The sequence below is a fragment of the Momordica charantia genome (genome assembly GCF_013281855.1).
Source record: "Momordica charantia cultivar OHB3-1 chromosome 4 unlocalized genomic scaffold, Mcharantia_2.0 BLBB01000004.1, whole genome shotgun sequence".
Taxonomy (NCBI): Eukaryota; Viridiplantae; Streptophyta; class Magnoliopsida; order Cucurbitales; family Cucurbitaceae; genus Momordica; species Momordica charantia.
In genome coordinates, this window is record NW_028275162.1 from 9,433,587 (window position 1) to 9,447,780 (window position 14,194).

The window sequence follows — 14,194 nt, forward strand, 5'->3', positions numbered from 1 at the left end:
CTTGACTTTTCATGAAAATGAAAATCTATTGCACATCATTCACATTTATTTATTTACAAGAGTGCTGCAAAAAATCATGCATTTAAAAATCTGGTGGTAGTTCTGATTGTTAAGGGTGCGTTTGGTTTGTGACTTGAAAATAAAAATTTGAAAATAAGGGATTCAATGAAAAATAGAGTTGTATTCCACGCTTTCAGTATTTTCGAATATGTGTTGGGTAGCAGATTTGGAAATTGAATTTAAATTTAAAATATTATTCAAGGTGTTTTTAGTAATATATTTTTTTTTAACAAAATACGAACTTTTCATTGAAATGATGAAAAAGAACATTGTTCAAAGATACGAACTTGCAAAGGAGTGAGAAATAAAGCAATAAAGACTTAGAGTAAAGAAAAAACAAAGTCACTTAAACAAATTCAGTTACAACGGAGAAATAAAAGCCTCCCAATTCCAACAATCAAACTAGGTGAATAAAGATCAAAAGAGTTGGAAAGAGCACGCCAATGTAAGAAGACCTATTTACATGTATGAATATGAAAGAATATTTTTATTCTCTCAAATCTGGACTGTTAATCACCAAACGCCAAAGAGAAGAGGGCTCTTGACAAAACTTCCAACCCCCTTTCACAAGAAGCACTCTGTTCTTTGAGCGAAGACCTTCCAAATCCAAACCACCATCTTCAATATGAGCTGCAGATCATTTCCAGCCAGCTAGATGCTTCAATTTCCCATCAACGATTCCTTCCCAAAAGAAAGTTCTCATATATTTCTCAATTTGATTGTGCACAACCAACGGAATTTGAAACAAAGACATAATATGTTGGGAGATTGGCCAAAACTGCAGAACATAGAGTGAACCTTCCTCTTGAGATCTGAAATCACCTCCATCTTTGCAGTTTCTTTGAGATCTTTTCTAAAATCCACTGACAAAAATATGATTAATTAATTTATTAACATACATGTTATAAATTTTGTATAATAATTATTTTACAATATTATATAATTTGTATAATTAAGAGATGTCTTAGCTGTCCACACTGAAAACAGTTGCCCAAATTAGGTCTGTTGTAAGGGTTAGCTAAGTTTTCAAGGTGGAACTTTCAGTACCTTTAGCCCCTAGTACTAGTTTTGGTAGTAGTCTCCTCTTCTAATTCTTTGATCATTTGACGTTGAAAGGTCTCCCATAGGTGGTAAATTTGTCTAAATCCTTTTATCCTTATCTAAACCTTTTGTTTACTGTCATTAATTTGTTGTACATCTTTCCTTTCACAAGTTTCTTATATATTACTATATTATCTTACTCATTTTCACTCTTTAAAGTACTTGTGTGTTTTTCTTCGTCCAAGTAATGATCATAACGTAGAACCTTTTTTTGGTTACTATTATTTTGCATAATATTAGGAATTTGAGAGAGATGTTCAAACTAGATGCAGCAGAGTATATGATGTCCATATGTGGCGATGATGGTCTAAGGGAACTGTCTTCTCCAGGGAAAAGTGGAAGTATCTTTTATCTTTCTCATGATGATAGATTTGTGATCAAGACTCTGAAGAAATCTGAGTTGAAGGTTGGAAGTCATTAAACTAAACATCCCTGGGTTGAATTTATTAGTTAGTGGATTTCACCTTCTCTATGATATTTCGAGCATTTTTTGAAAAAAATTAATTATGATGGTTTGGTCTTAGGAAAAATTCCACTAAGGTTGCTACATAATTGCTTCTTTAAAATATAGTTTTTATGCATTGCAGACACATCCTGAAAATGCAGTTCTGCTGTGCTTGCACTAATGTTATGTCTTAAAAGATGAAATTTCTTCATAAATATATTAAATATTTCAAACCCGAATGGGACAGCTCTTAATGGGAGACCTAAAGAAGTTCTCAATGTTAGTTGCAACAATCGGTGTTGATTCTACTTAAAACTCGAATTAGGAACAAGTTTGTTTCTTAAGCTTATATCTTCTACTAACTATAAATCACCCCGTGACCACTGAGAACTTTTTTCTTGTCAATGATGGTTCAGAAATACAAGTTTACGTTATAGAAGGCTATAGGAATCTGAATGGAGATGTTCAAAGTAGGGGTATGAACAAGTCTAAGAACTGATGAGAACGATAGAAAACATACAAGTTGTCTTATCAGGAACTGCACATTGAGCAATGATGTCTTCTTCTTGGCAAGATCAGATCATGTCAAAACCTCACTTACAGTCTCATTGTATTTCCTCTATGCAGGTTTTGCTCAAAATGCTTCCTAAATATTATGGGCATGTAAAGGAACATGAAAATACTCTCATAACAAAATTTTTTGGTCTCCATCGCATAACAATTAATGGTCGGAACAAGGTACCTACTCTCTGCTATATGCCTATATGCCTATATCATCTTTCCTGCTGAACATGTTGGTTTTCACTTATAATCACATCATCTTTCATCTTTATCAGGTACGCTTTGTGGTCATGGGAAACATGTTTTGCACAGAATTAAGAATTCATCGTCGTTATGATCTGAAGGGCTCTACTCTTGGGAGATATACTAATGGAGATAAATTGAAAGATGGTATAACAATGAAGGATCTCGATTTGTCGTATGAATTCCATATGGACAAATTATTGCGACAATCCCTTTTCAAGTAAGTTCCTTCTCTTAGAAGCAAATCTTTATAGGTGGCTCTTGGGTTAAGTTCTCAGGAATATTTTGTCCTTATGAAGTTGTAAGTAAATTATGTATTTAACCGAACAAAAGTGGAGATTAAATAAGCTCTAATTTTTTTAAAAGATTATGATTGTAGTTGGAAAATTTAAACTGTATAAATTCCAAAACGAATTACATAGACTAAAATTTTGAAAATCATCACCTAGAACGCTGGAAGTTCATTTTAAATTTATGTTGCATTTCCATGGATTGTTTAAATTTTCATTTTAAATTTGTTTTAAAATTTCAACTTAGTTCGGAATGCTTTTCAGGTTTTAATTTTATCCCTTTTCTTTGAGTTGTTTGGGGTATATCTTGGGCTCGTTATACGGATTACCAGACCCTGATGGAGGGGGATCTTGATCGAGAGAAATAGTAGAATGTTTAGAGGGTGGAGAGATCTAGGGGAGTATGTTTGGGAGCTTATTAGATTAATACTCCATGTGACGATTGATTTCTAAGTTGTTTGGTAACTATTAGTTAGGTATTATCCTTTTGGATTGGAGCCCCTTTATTTATGCGAGCCTCCTATCGTAGGATGCTTTTTTTGTATGCCCTAGTACATGCTTCTTTTTTTTGTTTTTCTTTTTAATGAAAAGCTTGGTTTCTCATAAAAAAAAGTATCCCTTTTATACCAACACTTTTTTTACTACATCCGAAACTTTTGAAACATTAAAGATACAATTATACAATGAGGAAATTATATATTTAGTTTGTATTTTTTCTCTGCAGATGGACATATAATGTTCACAGAGAATGAGCTGAGTATCTTATTCTAATGTTATTTATGATTTATGTTATGAGTTATCAAACCATTATTTAATTCTTGTTTACTCTTTTTTATGCCAGACAAATTTCTCTGGACTGCTTGTTCTTGGAGTCTCTGAATATAATAGACTATAGCCTACTGCTAGGAGTGCATTTTCGAGCTCCTGAGAAACTGAAGGCTTTGTTGGAACCTCCTGTTACAGTTCAAAATCATGAAATTTTACTCAATGGTGGTAAGTTTCTTCTACCTAGACAATAATAGCTTATGATCTTGTTCAGTTCCACTTGTTTATTCATCGTTGTTGTTAATGAACACTAGTAATTTGGATATTTTGGCCATTGTGGAACTTGGTAAAAATAATAAGTTTCCCAAACTCTTTTTTCATTCTTCTTATGTCATCCTGCGAAACACAATATTGCTAGTTTTGTGTAATCCACTGAGATATAATTGACTCGGTGTACCCTACTTAAACTTTCTTTCTTTTTCTTCCTGTTAATGTCTCGAGATGGAGGATGGATTAAAATAATCTTTTTCTGAATTTAAGTATGATAGTTCTGTCACTGAAATCATTTTGCTTGACTAACAAAATGTTCGAGAAACAATTAGATTATAAATTATTTACTTGTAAAAGTTTTGGAGTAAGTTTGCAAGCACGGTGAAAAAAGTCACTACTTAATTATTTACTGTAAAAGTATTTTGAAGTACTTTTAAGTGTTCTTAGAATTATTTAAATAAAATTTTGACTATATTCTCAAATGTTAAGGACAATGGTATTTCTAGTACTCCTAGTATCTTCACTATAGTATGATATTGTTAGCTTTGGACAAACTCTCATGGCTTTACTTTTGGTTTCACCCAAAAGACCTCTTACCAATAGAGATAATTGTCCTCATCTATATACCCATGATATTCCCCTTATTTAACCAATGTGAGACTTTGGTCGCATTCCCAACACGAACACCATGAAAAACTTTAGAAAGGCTTTTAGTTAACTCTTCAAAAAGTCATGCCAAACTTCACCCTTATCCCCTTTATTTCTTCACAATTCCTCTTACCAATATATAAATATTTGTTGATAGTAAAACAGAATTTTCATAGAACCAAAATAATAGACAATCCAAGAAAGTGAATAGTTTCAAGATCCATTGGTAAAGAACAAAAGGATGTTGGGAATGAAATAGATCCAACTACTGTATCTGTATCTCTCTAGATCTTCCATTAATCTTCATTTCTCTCAATCAATCCAGAGAAAAGAAGAGCCTTAGGGGCATTAACCCAAAGAATTTTCAGTGTTCTTCCTAAGTGGTGACTACAGAGAAGGAACTTTAGCTTTCTTCTTAGAGGGATGGCCACAAAAATAAACTGCGAGAACTCAACATTCCTTGGACTGCACCTCAGAAGACAAAACTTATGAACCAGTTTCACAGGCAAAAATAAGTAATAGTGTATGAAGAACTGGTTCATGTGTGGAGAAAGGCAAAGAGTTGGTGCTTTCCTAAATTCTATGCAAAGTATTAACCCTCTCAAGTGCAATTGTCCGTAGGAAAAACTTCACTTTTTGGGATATTTTGCTTTCCACATTGCAAGAGGAATATCCTTGGGGAGCGGTAAGTTACTATTAGAGACTTGGAGGAACTAGTATTATGGGAACCAGATATTTTTTTTTTTTAACAAGAAATGGACTTTTCATTGATCGATGAAAAGGAACATAAAATGTTTAAAGATTGTACTCCCAAGGGATTGAAAAAACATAAAATAAAAAGATACAATCCAGAATAGCAAATATAAAAAGATAGAGTATATCCTGTGTATGTCTAACTAGGGAAAATGAAAGCCCCCCAATTAACATATATCATGTTTGGAGAATAATTAGCAAAAAGATTGGATAGAGCACACCATTGAGACGCTTTAAACTTAGCCAAGTTGAAGCACTCCACCGAAGGTCTTCTTTTTTCCTAAAAAATCCTTTGGTTTCTCTCAAACCAAATCTCCAAGATGATAGCTTTGACACCATTTACCCAAAGAAGGCTCGCTTTAGGAGGTAAAAAAGGACCGAACATCAGCTGGGTAACAATCTTTGAAACATCCGCATCCATTACTCAAGAGATATCGAACATATGGAGCAAGGAGAGCCAACAATCTGCTGCATATGGACAAGAAAAGGTGTGCACCTGAAACTCATAATCTGCCATGCACAGCACACAAATGGATGGTTGCAAATGCATATGTGGTGATTTTTTTTGAAGAACTTCTGCTGTGTTGACTTTTCCATTAATAAGAATCCAAGAAAGGATATTAACCCTTTTTGGGCAACCCTTCCGCCATAGCCTGTAGCATTGATCATTGGTCATCAAGAAAGAAGCCTTTCTAGGGGTTGCATAAAGAAGCAACCGAAAAAGACCCTGAAGGTTCCAAACTCCACGTCAACTGATCTTCCTCCTCTTGCAAGATAATTGAATTTAAACTTGATAAGAGTATTAAATAATCATCAAATTCTTCATCTTTAAGATTTCTTCTTGTTTCAATTCTCCAAGAAGAAGAGCATCTCATACACAATCTTCTCTCCTTTTTCCTTATGAATCTTGTCATTTTGAGTATTCCACTGTTTAAGCACAGCTTTCAGATTCCTTAGCTTTGTTGATATCACAAAACCGGCCCATCCATAAGAACGATCCTCCGAAAGCTTGGATTCAATTATGCGAACGCACTCTTTATTCTCTAGCCAAGAGTTGAAAAAGCGAAACGATGAAGGGCCCCAAATGCAGTCCCCTGCATCAAGGATAATAGGAAAATGGTCTGATGTTATTCTTTCCACTCTACTTACCTGTGAGTTATTAAACAAGTTATCTCATTCTTTGGATAGGAAAAATGTGTCCAAAAGTGAATGTATAGAGTCGTTTCCCATTCTTGACCATGTGAATTTGCCATTAGATAAGGAGAAAATTAATACTGATATTGGTAAGAAAATCACAAAACTCCAAACATTTCAAGAAGCCTCGTACTCTTGAAACTATTCCCAAATTTTGTGTACCTCAACCGAACTTTCTCTTATGTATAACATAAAACTAATTTTCTTGATAATAAAATCCGTTCATTCATGAAGTAACGAACAGGACATCTGTAAAAAAAATAAAATACTGATGACACTACAGGAATTCTGATGAGTACCACTTGATTTAGAGGCATATAGCACTGTGAGGTTCTTGACTTCCACTACAATATGTTAGGGGATTTCTGTCCTTTTTCCTTGAATTACCCTTCCATTAAGTTAGAATGTTCCTAAAATAAAATTGTGAATATCTGCTTTATGCAGATTTTGGTGGACTATATAAGTTTCCAATCCATTCTTTAAGCTAGTTCATTTTCAACATGGCTATCTGGATTGATTCATCATGTTGCCTCTACTTCCAAAGTTCAAATCATGTGATACGATCTGAAAAAACTTATGATATCATTATTCTTAAACTTCTCGTTCGTGGTAGTATCCGGCCGTGTCTTTTACAACATGGTTTAATTATTCGATAGGTTTTTGCTCATGAGCTCCTTCCAGCAGGTGAATCATCAGAAAGCGAGCCAAAAATTCCTCCGAAAGGCCTAGTACTTGTAACACATGAACCTAGCTCTGTAACCACTACCCCAGGTCCTCACATCAGAGGAAGACCATTGAAGGCATACTCATTAGGTGACAGAGAAGTTGATGTATTACTGCCTGGTACAGCAAGGTCAGTTTTCACTCGTGCTATTTGAGATAATAATTTTTTTTTTTTTTTTTTTTTGGTTTTAAATTCTACATATACCTATATCTTCTTTATTTAGTTTTTCACTTTTTAAAAACTCTTTGGAATCTTAGCCAAATTTCAGTAATAGAAAATAAGTTTTCAGAACTATTTTCTTTTAAATATTTTAAATTTGGCTATGATTTTAAAAATGATTTTGCAAATAGCTTTAGAAAACAAAGAAAAAGGGTAATAAATAAGCACAAGTTTAAAAAATAGAAATAATGAAAAAAAAATTATCAACCGAACTATAAATTCTAACAATCTATTATCAAGTATTACTTTTCTTTCCCTTTTGACGGACATTATCAAACATTACTTTCTCTTCTTTGGATGGAAAACATTACTTAATCTTGCATGGGCTTATAGTTTGTGATATCTTGCCTATTTTTTTTTTTTAACAGGAAACGAACTTTTCATTGATAAATGAAAAGGAACATAAAATGTTCAAGGATACAAACTCCAAAGGAGTGAGAAAGATAAAACATAAAGTTGAAAGAAAATAAATAAAAATACAATGGAGAGCTAAAAGCATCCCAATTAGAATCAATCATGCTAGGTGAGTAATTGACAAAAAGATTGGAAAGAGCACACCATTGAGAAGCTTTGAATTTGGCAATGTGAAAACATTCCAACGGATGCCTTTTTAACCCTTCGAAGGTCCTTTGATTGCGCTCGAACCATAATTCATAAATAAGGGCTTTAAGACCGTTGACCCAAAGTAATGTAGCTTTAGGATTCATGTGTAGACCAAACAGCAACTGAAAAACCAAGTTCGAGACTGACTTGTCCATAACCCAAGGTAGATTGAAGATACCAAAAAAGGCAGACCAACAGGTTGCTGCAAATGGGCAGAAAAAGAAAGTGTGCAGCTGATTTTCGCTTGAGTTTACACAAAAAAAACACAAGCAGATGGCTGGAGAAACATATATGGTATCCTTTTCTGCATAATTTCAGCTGTATTGACCTTGCCAAACATAAGAATCCATGTAAGGACATTAACCTTCTTGGGGCTACCAGAATTCCAGAGCTTTGAGCAAAAATCTTGTGGTAATGCAGCAAAGGGAGCCTTAGAGTTACATAAGGAGCTGACAGAAAATGTCCCATTTTTATTCAGATTCCAAGAAAGTTTGTCTTCATCATCATTTAACAAAACCGAATTTAGATTGTCCAATAATTCAATATATTCAGCAAATTCTCCATCTTTTAGTGACCTTCTAACTTCAATCCTCCAAGAGGAGATGGTTGAATCCCAAGCTTCATGAACCGAAAGGTAGGAGTTCGAGGAAACCTGAAACATAAGTGGAAACTTGTCCTTTAAACAAGACCCGCCCAACCACAAGTGATGCCAAAACAATGTACGTTTGCCATTTTTTACTGATAATGAAGAGAATTTCTGTACCTTTTTCCACTGTTTTTGAATGTTGTTCCAAGGGCTACGACACCCCAAATTCTTCTTTTCCAGAGTGTTCCAATCAAAACAATCTGTTTCATAAATGCTGGCCACAACCTGACGCCATAGTGCAGAAGTTTCCAAACTAAACCTCCAACCCCATTTCGCAAGAAGAGCATGGTTCTTATTCAATAACATACCAATGCCCAAGCCACCATTTGCACAAGGGCGAGAAGCTAAATCCCATCGAGCCAAATGCTTTAAAAACCCATTTGAACCATATCCCCAAAAAAATTTTCTGATATACTTTTCAAATTGCTTGCTGATATGTCCAGGCATTTGAAAAAGCGATAAGTAATACAAATGGATGCTACCCAACACCGCTTGGCACAAAGTCAGTCTACCTCCTCTAGATAATTGATATCGCTTCCATCTATCGAGTTTCTTTAGGATCTTGTCCTTAATAGGGAACCAAAAGGCTTCAAGCTTTGGATTTCCACCTAAAGGAAGCCCCAAGTACATAATGGGCAGATGTTCAATTTTACAATTCCACTTTGCAGCAAACAACGCTACTTTTTGGGTATCAATATTAATTCCACATAATGATGATTTATCCCAATTTATTTTTAGGCCAGACAACCATTCAAATGCCTTAATAGTATCGAAAAGAATCTCCAACATATCATCATCATCCTTACAAAACAACAAAGTATCATCTGCAAACTGTAGATGAGAAACATGAACATGATTTCTGCCGACAATAAAACCTTCAAAAATACCCTTCTCATGTAGGCGATCCAACAAACTACTAAACACATCACTGATTAAGAGAAAAAGGAAAGGAGAGAGAGGGTCTCCTTGCCTTAAACCTCAAGAAGTTGAGATTCTTCCTCTCGGTCGGCCATTGATGAATACTGAAATTTTGTCCCCCTGATGCAACCATTAATCCAGCTAATCCATTTCTCTCCAAACCCTTTCTTTTGCAGGACAGCACCAAGAAAATCCCAATCCACTCTATCAAAGGCTTTTTCTAAGTCAAGTTTTAACATCCAACCATTCTTCTTCTTGACTTTATAGAAATTTACAAGTTCATTTGCAATTAACACCGGATCAAGGATCTGTCTTCCTTCAATAAAAGCACTCTGGTTCATACAAATTGTGCTAGGGATCACCTTCTTGAGGTGCTCGGTGAGAACTTTGGCTCAAATTTTTTAGAGCAGACCAAACCTCAGCTTCCTCAAAATTCCTTTGTAACCAGCTACTGTCTTGACAAGAGATAGGCCTCCAAGAGATGTCTCTTGGAGTAAAACGTGAAATTCCTTCACTACAGTACAAGGCGTCGAAAAAGCTGGAGATTTCCTTCTCAATTTCTCTTTGGTTAACAAGAGATACACCATTTCCATCCTTAATCTCAGAAATTCGGGCCTTCCTTTTGCGGGCAGCTAAGAATCTATGAAAAAAATTACTATTTTCATCCCCTGCCTTCAGCCAATGTACCTTACTTTTTCGTATCAAGTTTTGCTCCTCCCTTACATACAAATTAAGTAAGTCTGTCTTCAAAGAACCTCTTCGTTCGATTTCATCCAAGGAGAGACCAAAATTCTCATCCTTAATATCCAATAAGGATATTTCAGCTACTATTTTATCCTTCGCTTCCTTTCGCTGCTTTTCATTCTGAGCCTGCCAAATTTTAAGTGAAGATTTTACGTTACGAAGCTTTGTAGATATTACAAACCCTGCCCAGCCGTAAGATACATCTTCTGAGAGCTTGGATTCAATTATTCGAACACAATTCTTATCTTCTAGCCAGGAATTAAAGAACCTGAAGGGAGAGGGGCCCCAATGAAAATCCCCAGCATCAAGAACAATAGGAAAATGGTCAGACGTTCTTCGTTCCACTCTATTTACACTAGAGTTGCTGAAGAGAGTGTCCCAATCTTGCGAAACAAAGAACCTGTCCAGTAATGAATGAGTACTATTGTTGCCCATTTTCGACCAAGTGTACTTGCCATTAGAAAGTGGAATTTCCATCAATTCTAATTCTTCAATTATACTATTAAATCTCTTCATTCCTTTTGTTATTCTACCTCCTGAAGACTTGTCTGATACCCACCTTGTGATGTTAAAATCTCCCCCCATACACCAGTATTTGTCTCTAAAGCCGGATATATTTCGTAATTCTGACCACAGATGCTTCCGACTTTTGTAATCAGTTGGACCATAGATGTTAGTTATAACAATTTCCTTCAAATTAAAGAATGAGATGGAGATTGACACTGAATGGCTGCCCTCTAATACTTCCCGAATCTGAATTTTAGTCTCATCCCAGAGGGTAAGAATCCCCCCCGATCGACCTTCTGAACCTTCTGCTTCAATGCTGGCCCACGCTACATCTTTAGAGCTCCATAACGATTTAATTGTCTCTTTGTCAATCTGCTGTAACTTTGTCTCCTGAAGCATTACAACATCTGGATTGAGTTTCAATATCATCTTCTTAACTTTCAGCCTTTTTTTATAATCACGAAGGCCTCGGAAATTCCAGGAAAGTATCTTCATCAATCTTTCCTAACAGGTGAGAGAGCAATTCCAACCGAGTCAAAGAAGGAAGGAATCTGAATTTTACCCTCAATATTCGGAGGGTCCCCTCAAAAAACTGACTTGTCTTGTGTAGCTGGAGAAAATAGGGGAGGGTCGAAAAGATTAGTTAACTCACCATTCAAGGAAAATTCAGCAAGATCCGTTGCACATTCTGCGTGAATATCCAAAAAAGGTGGAGAATCCTGACTACTGATGCTAATGTTTAGACCTTCCTCATCATCCGAGAATAAAGATTCAGTCATATTTAATTCAGATGGCTGCTTTTTGGTTGAATAAATGCAGCCGAATTTTAGGTATGGAAAATTACTAATTTTCTCTTTCTTGTCCAGATCCTGCTCACTTCCCATATTAAAAGAATTCCGCAAACTCCGTTGTATAATACAAGGGTTTGGATCATCTTTAGGGTTTGAATTAGTTGGCGGTAGTTCAGAAAGTTCCTCTTCTTCATTGGTCCCCTTATTTAACATCGAGATAGTCTCCTGATTTGAATAAATAAGATCGAGATCCTTGGTCAATCTAGATTTTGATTTTTTCCTTGAATAGGAAAAGGGCAATGGTGGGATACGATTATGTGATGATTTGTCACAGAGCGCTATCGGCGGGATTACTGAATTTAAAATAAGAGTTTCCTTGGCTCTTTTCTCTAAATCTCCATCTGTTTTGTTTTTAAAAGAGGAATTCAGATCTGCCGAAATCGTAATTTCATTGGCCAACGTATCAGTCTTTTCTCTTTCTTCATTAAAGTTCATTACTCTCTCTTCAATAAAGGCTGCATCCTCGAGGATATCATTCGTCGTAATTGAAGGTCTTTCCAAATTCTCAATATTTTCCAACTGACTGTCAGGATTCTCTATAGGCCATTTCGAATTCTTTACCTCCTGATTTGGAAAATCCAGCACTGCATCCATAATAATATTATCAATCTCCATAAATATCGCCGAATTTTCGTCTGCACAAATCAAATCCCTTACCTCGGAATTGCAAATAGTCGCCGTCAATCCAACTTCTGTTTCCATAATTGGGTTTGCTTCTACCTCTTGAGACCCTTCATCTCCCACTTCAAAACTTGGAGAATTTGTCTGTTCATCTTCCAAAATTCTTCGAAATCGTTCAACGTCCAAAGGGTTTGTTAATGATTCATAATCTAGGCTTGCATCAGCCGAAGGCATTGGTGTTGGAAGGCGACTACCGAAAATCCTAATATCAAAGGATCCATATTTCTCATCAGCAATAGTCATGGTGGCCGGGATAAAACCACAAGAATTAGGTTTAACTTTGATAAAAGCATCTAAGGCGTTCAACATATTAAGAGTCTTTGAAGAAATTTCCAACAACCCACCACATTTTCTTCCAATGGCTTCAAAGGTTGAACTGGTCCAGTAGTACAAAGGTAGGTCCTTAATGGTTAACCAGCCCCCGTAACCTTGAGTGTAATCGCTTCTGTTATGCAAATAAGGGCTCCACTTTTCTAATTTTAAATGAAAATTCCCTATCCTCCTCCATTTTCCGGAAAGCTCACAAGGCTTGAGAAATCTATCATCTGTGAACTTCAAAAGACCCTTATCAACCATGATGGGATTTATCACACAGTCAAGTGTGTATTTCTCTTTTATAGCTCTGGTGATCGCCTTCCAGTCATCATGTGAACAGGCCTTAGAGACAACCATTAGGCGATTCCAATCCAATTCTAATACCTCAGCTTCTTTTTGAACCCAATAGCCTTGGGTATGGACTGTCTTAAGCTTCCTAGGTTCTACTGCGATGCTTCGAATTCAACATTGAAAATGTCTTTTTTGATTATGTTTTTCATATTGAATTTAAATGTCTCTATAAAAAGTTTCTTCCCTCTCGAAGATTACATTACTTTTTTACATACCTCTCTTTTGTGATTACGTTTTTCATATGGAATTTAAATGTCTCTATAATAATAAGAGTTAGAGACTAAAAATCTATAAATACTTAGAAACAAACAAAATGACGCTCTCGATTGATTTGTTAACTTAAGGCCTCGAGGATGTGCCCTTGTGCTTAGTTACACATAATGTGAAATTGTTAGCTATATTCTAGCATATAGTTAACTGTCAGTTTCTTGTTATACATGCACAGATTTCGTGTGCAGTTGGGAGTAAATATGCCTGCCCATGCTAGTCACAAGCTTATTGAGGACAAGTCAGAGTCTTCAGAAGTAGAACTTTTTGAGGTTTACGACGTAGTTCTTTACATGGGCATTATAGATATACTGCAAGAATACAATGTGAAGAAGAAGGTAGAGCATGCATACAAATCGTTAAGATTCGACCCTCTTTCGATGTCGGTCGTGGAGCCTCGTTTTTATGCCAAGCGTTTCAAAAATTTCTTGGAGAAAGTCTTCCATGACTTGCCATGAAATGTAAGTAAAATATCTTGTATCTTGTGTGAGTTGTGTTGCCTCTTTCCTTTGTTTTGGTTGTGGTTATTGTTTTCTGGGTTAGATAATGTACTTAAGTTGCATGTGAAATTAGGGTACAAAATCATTTGGGTCATTCATTGTAAAGTTATATATGTATGTCTTATTCAATAAATTGACATAATTTTATTCCTTTTTTTTTATGGAAGAGAAATTAGTTTACGTGTCTGCATATGAGATGTGAGTTTGATATGACTTGCAATGGTTAAAACATTTGGTGAAATGGTTAGTTTTTTAGTTTTCTTTAACATTCTAAAAGTTTCAAGTCTATCATCCTCTTTTAATTTCTTTACAGAAGGAAAAAAAAAACCATAGGTTGTCCATCCCTAGACTTAAAAAAATATATGGGATAAAATTTTTAAGTTAAAATAATATTTTGGTCTCTGTAATTTTAGTTTTCGTTCATTTTAGTCTCCCTACTTTCAAAATGTTCATTTTAGTATCTATTTTTTAACTTTGGTTTATTTTGGTCCCTGTGTTTTTAAAATATCACAAATATTCGTTTTAATCCTTGTAATTT

At 35.2% G+C, this 14,194-nt stretch overlaps 1 protein-coding gene across 4 annotated transcripts in view; it reads left to right on the top strand.

The window, feature by feature from the left end:
- Positions 1-13,846, top strand: part of LOC111023784 (phosphatidylinositol 4-phosphate 5-kinase 7) — a 42,932-nt gene extending 29,086 nt beyond the window's left edge. For 2 of the 4 annotated variants that reach the window (XM_088122800.1, XM_088122801.1), the window contains exons 5-10: positions 1,402-1,567; positions 2,234-2,344; positions 2,443-2,630; positions 3,542-3,693; positions 7,012-7,183; positions 13,335-13,846. In XM_088122800.1, the coding sequence (XP_087978926.1) occupies positions 1,402-1,567; positions 2,234-2,344; positions 2,443-2,630; positions 3,542-3,693; positions 7,012-7,183; positions 13,335-13,614 (1,069 nt within the window). In that variant the 3' untranslated portion in view covers positions 13,615-13,846. Of the gene's footprint in view, positions 1-1,401; positions 1,568-2,233; positions 2,345-2,442; positions 2,631-3,541; positions 3,694-6,986; positions 7,184-13,334 lie in introns of those variants that run through there. The other 2 variants (XM_088122802.1, XM_088122803.1) reach the window with 2 other exon arrangements.
- The last annotated feature ends 348 nt before the right edge of the window (positions 13,847-14,194 follow it).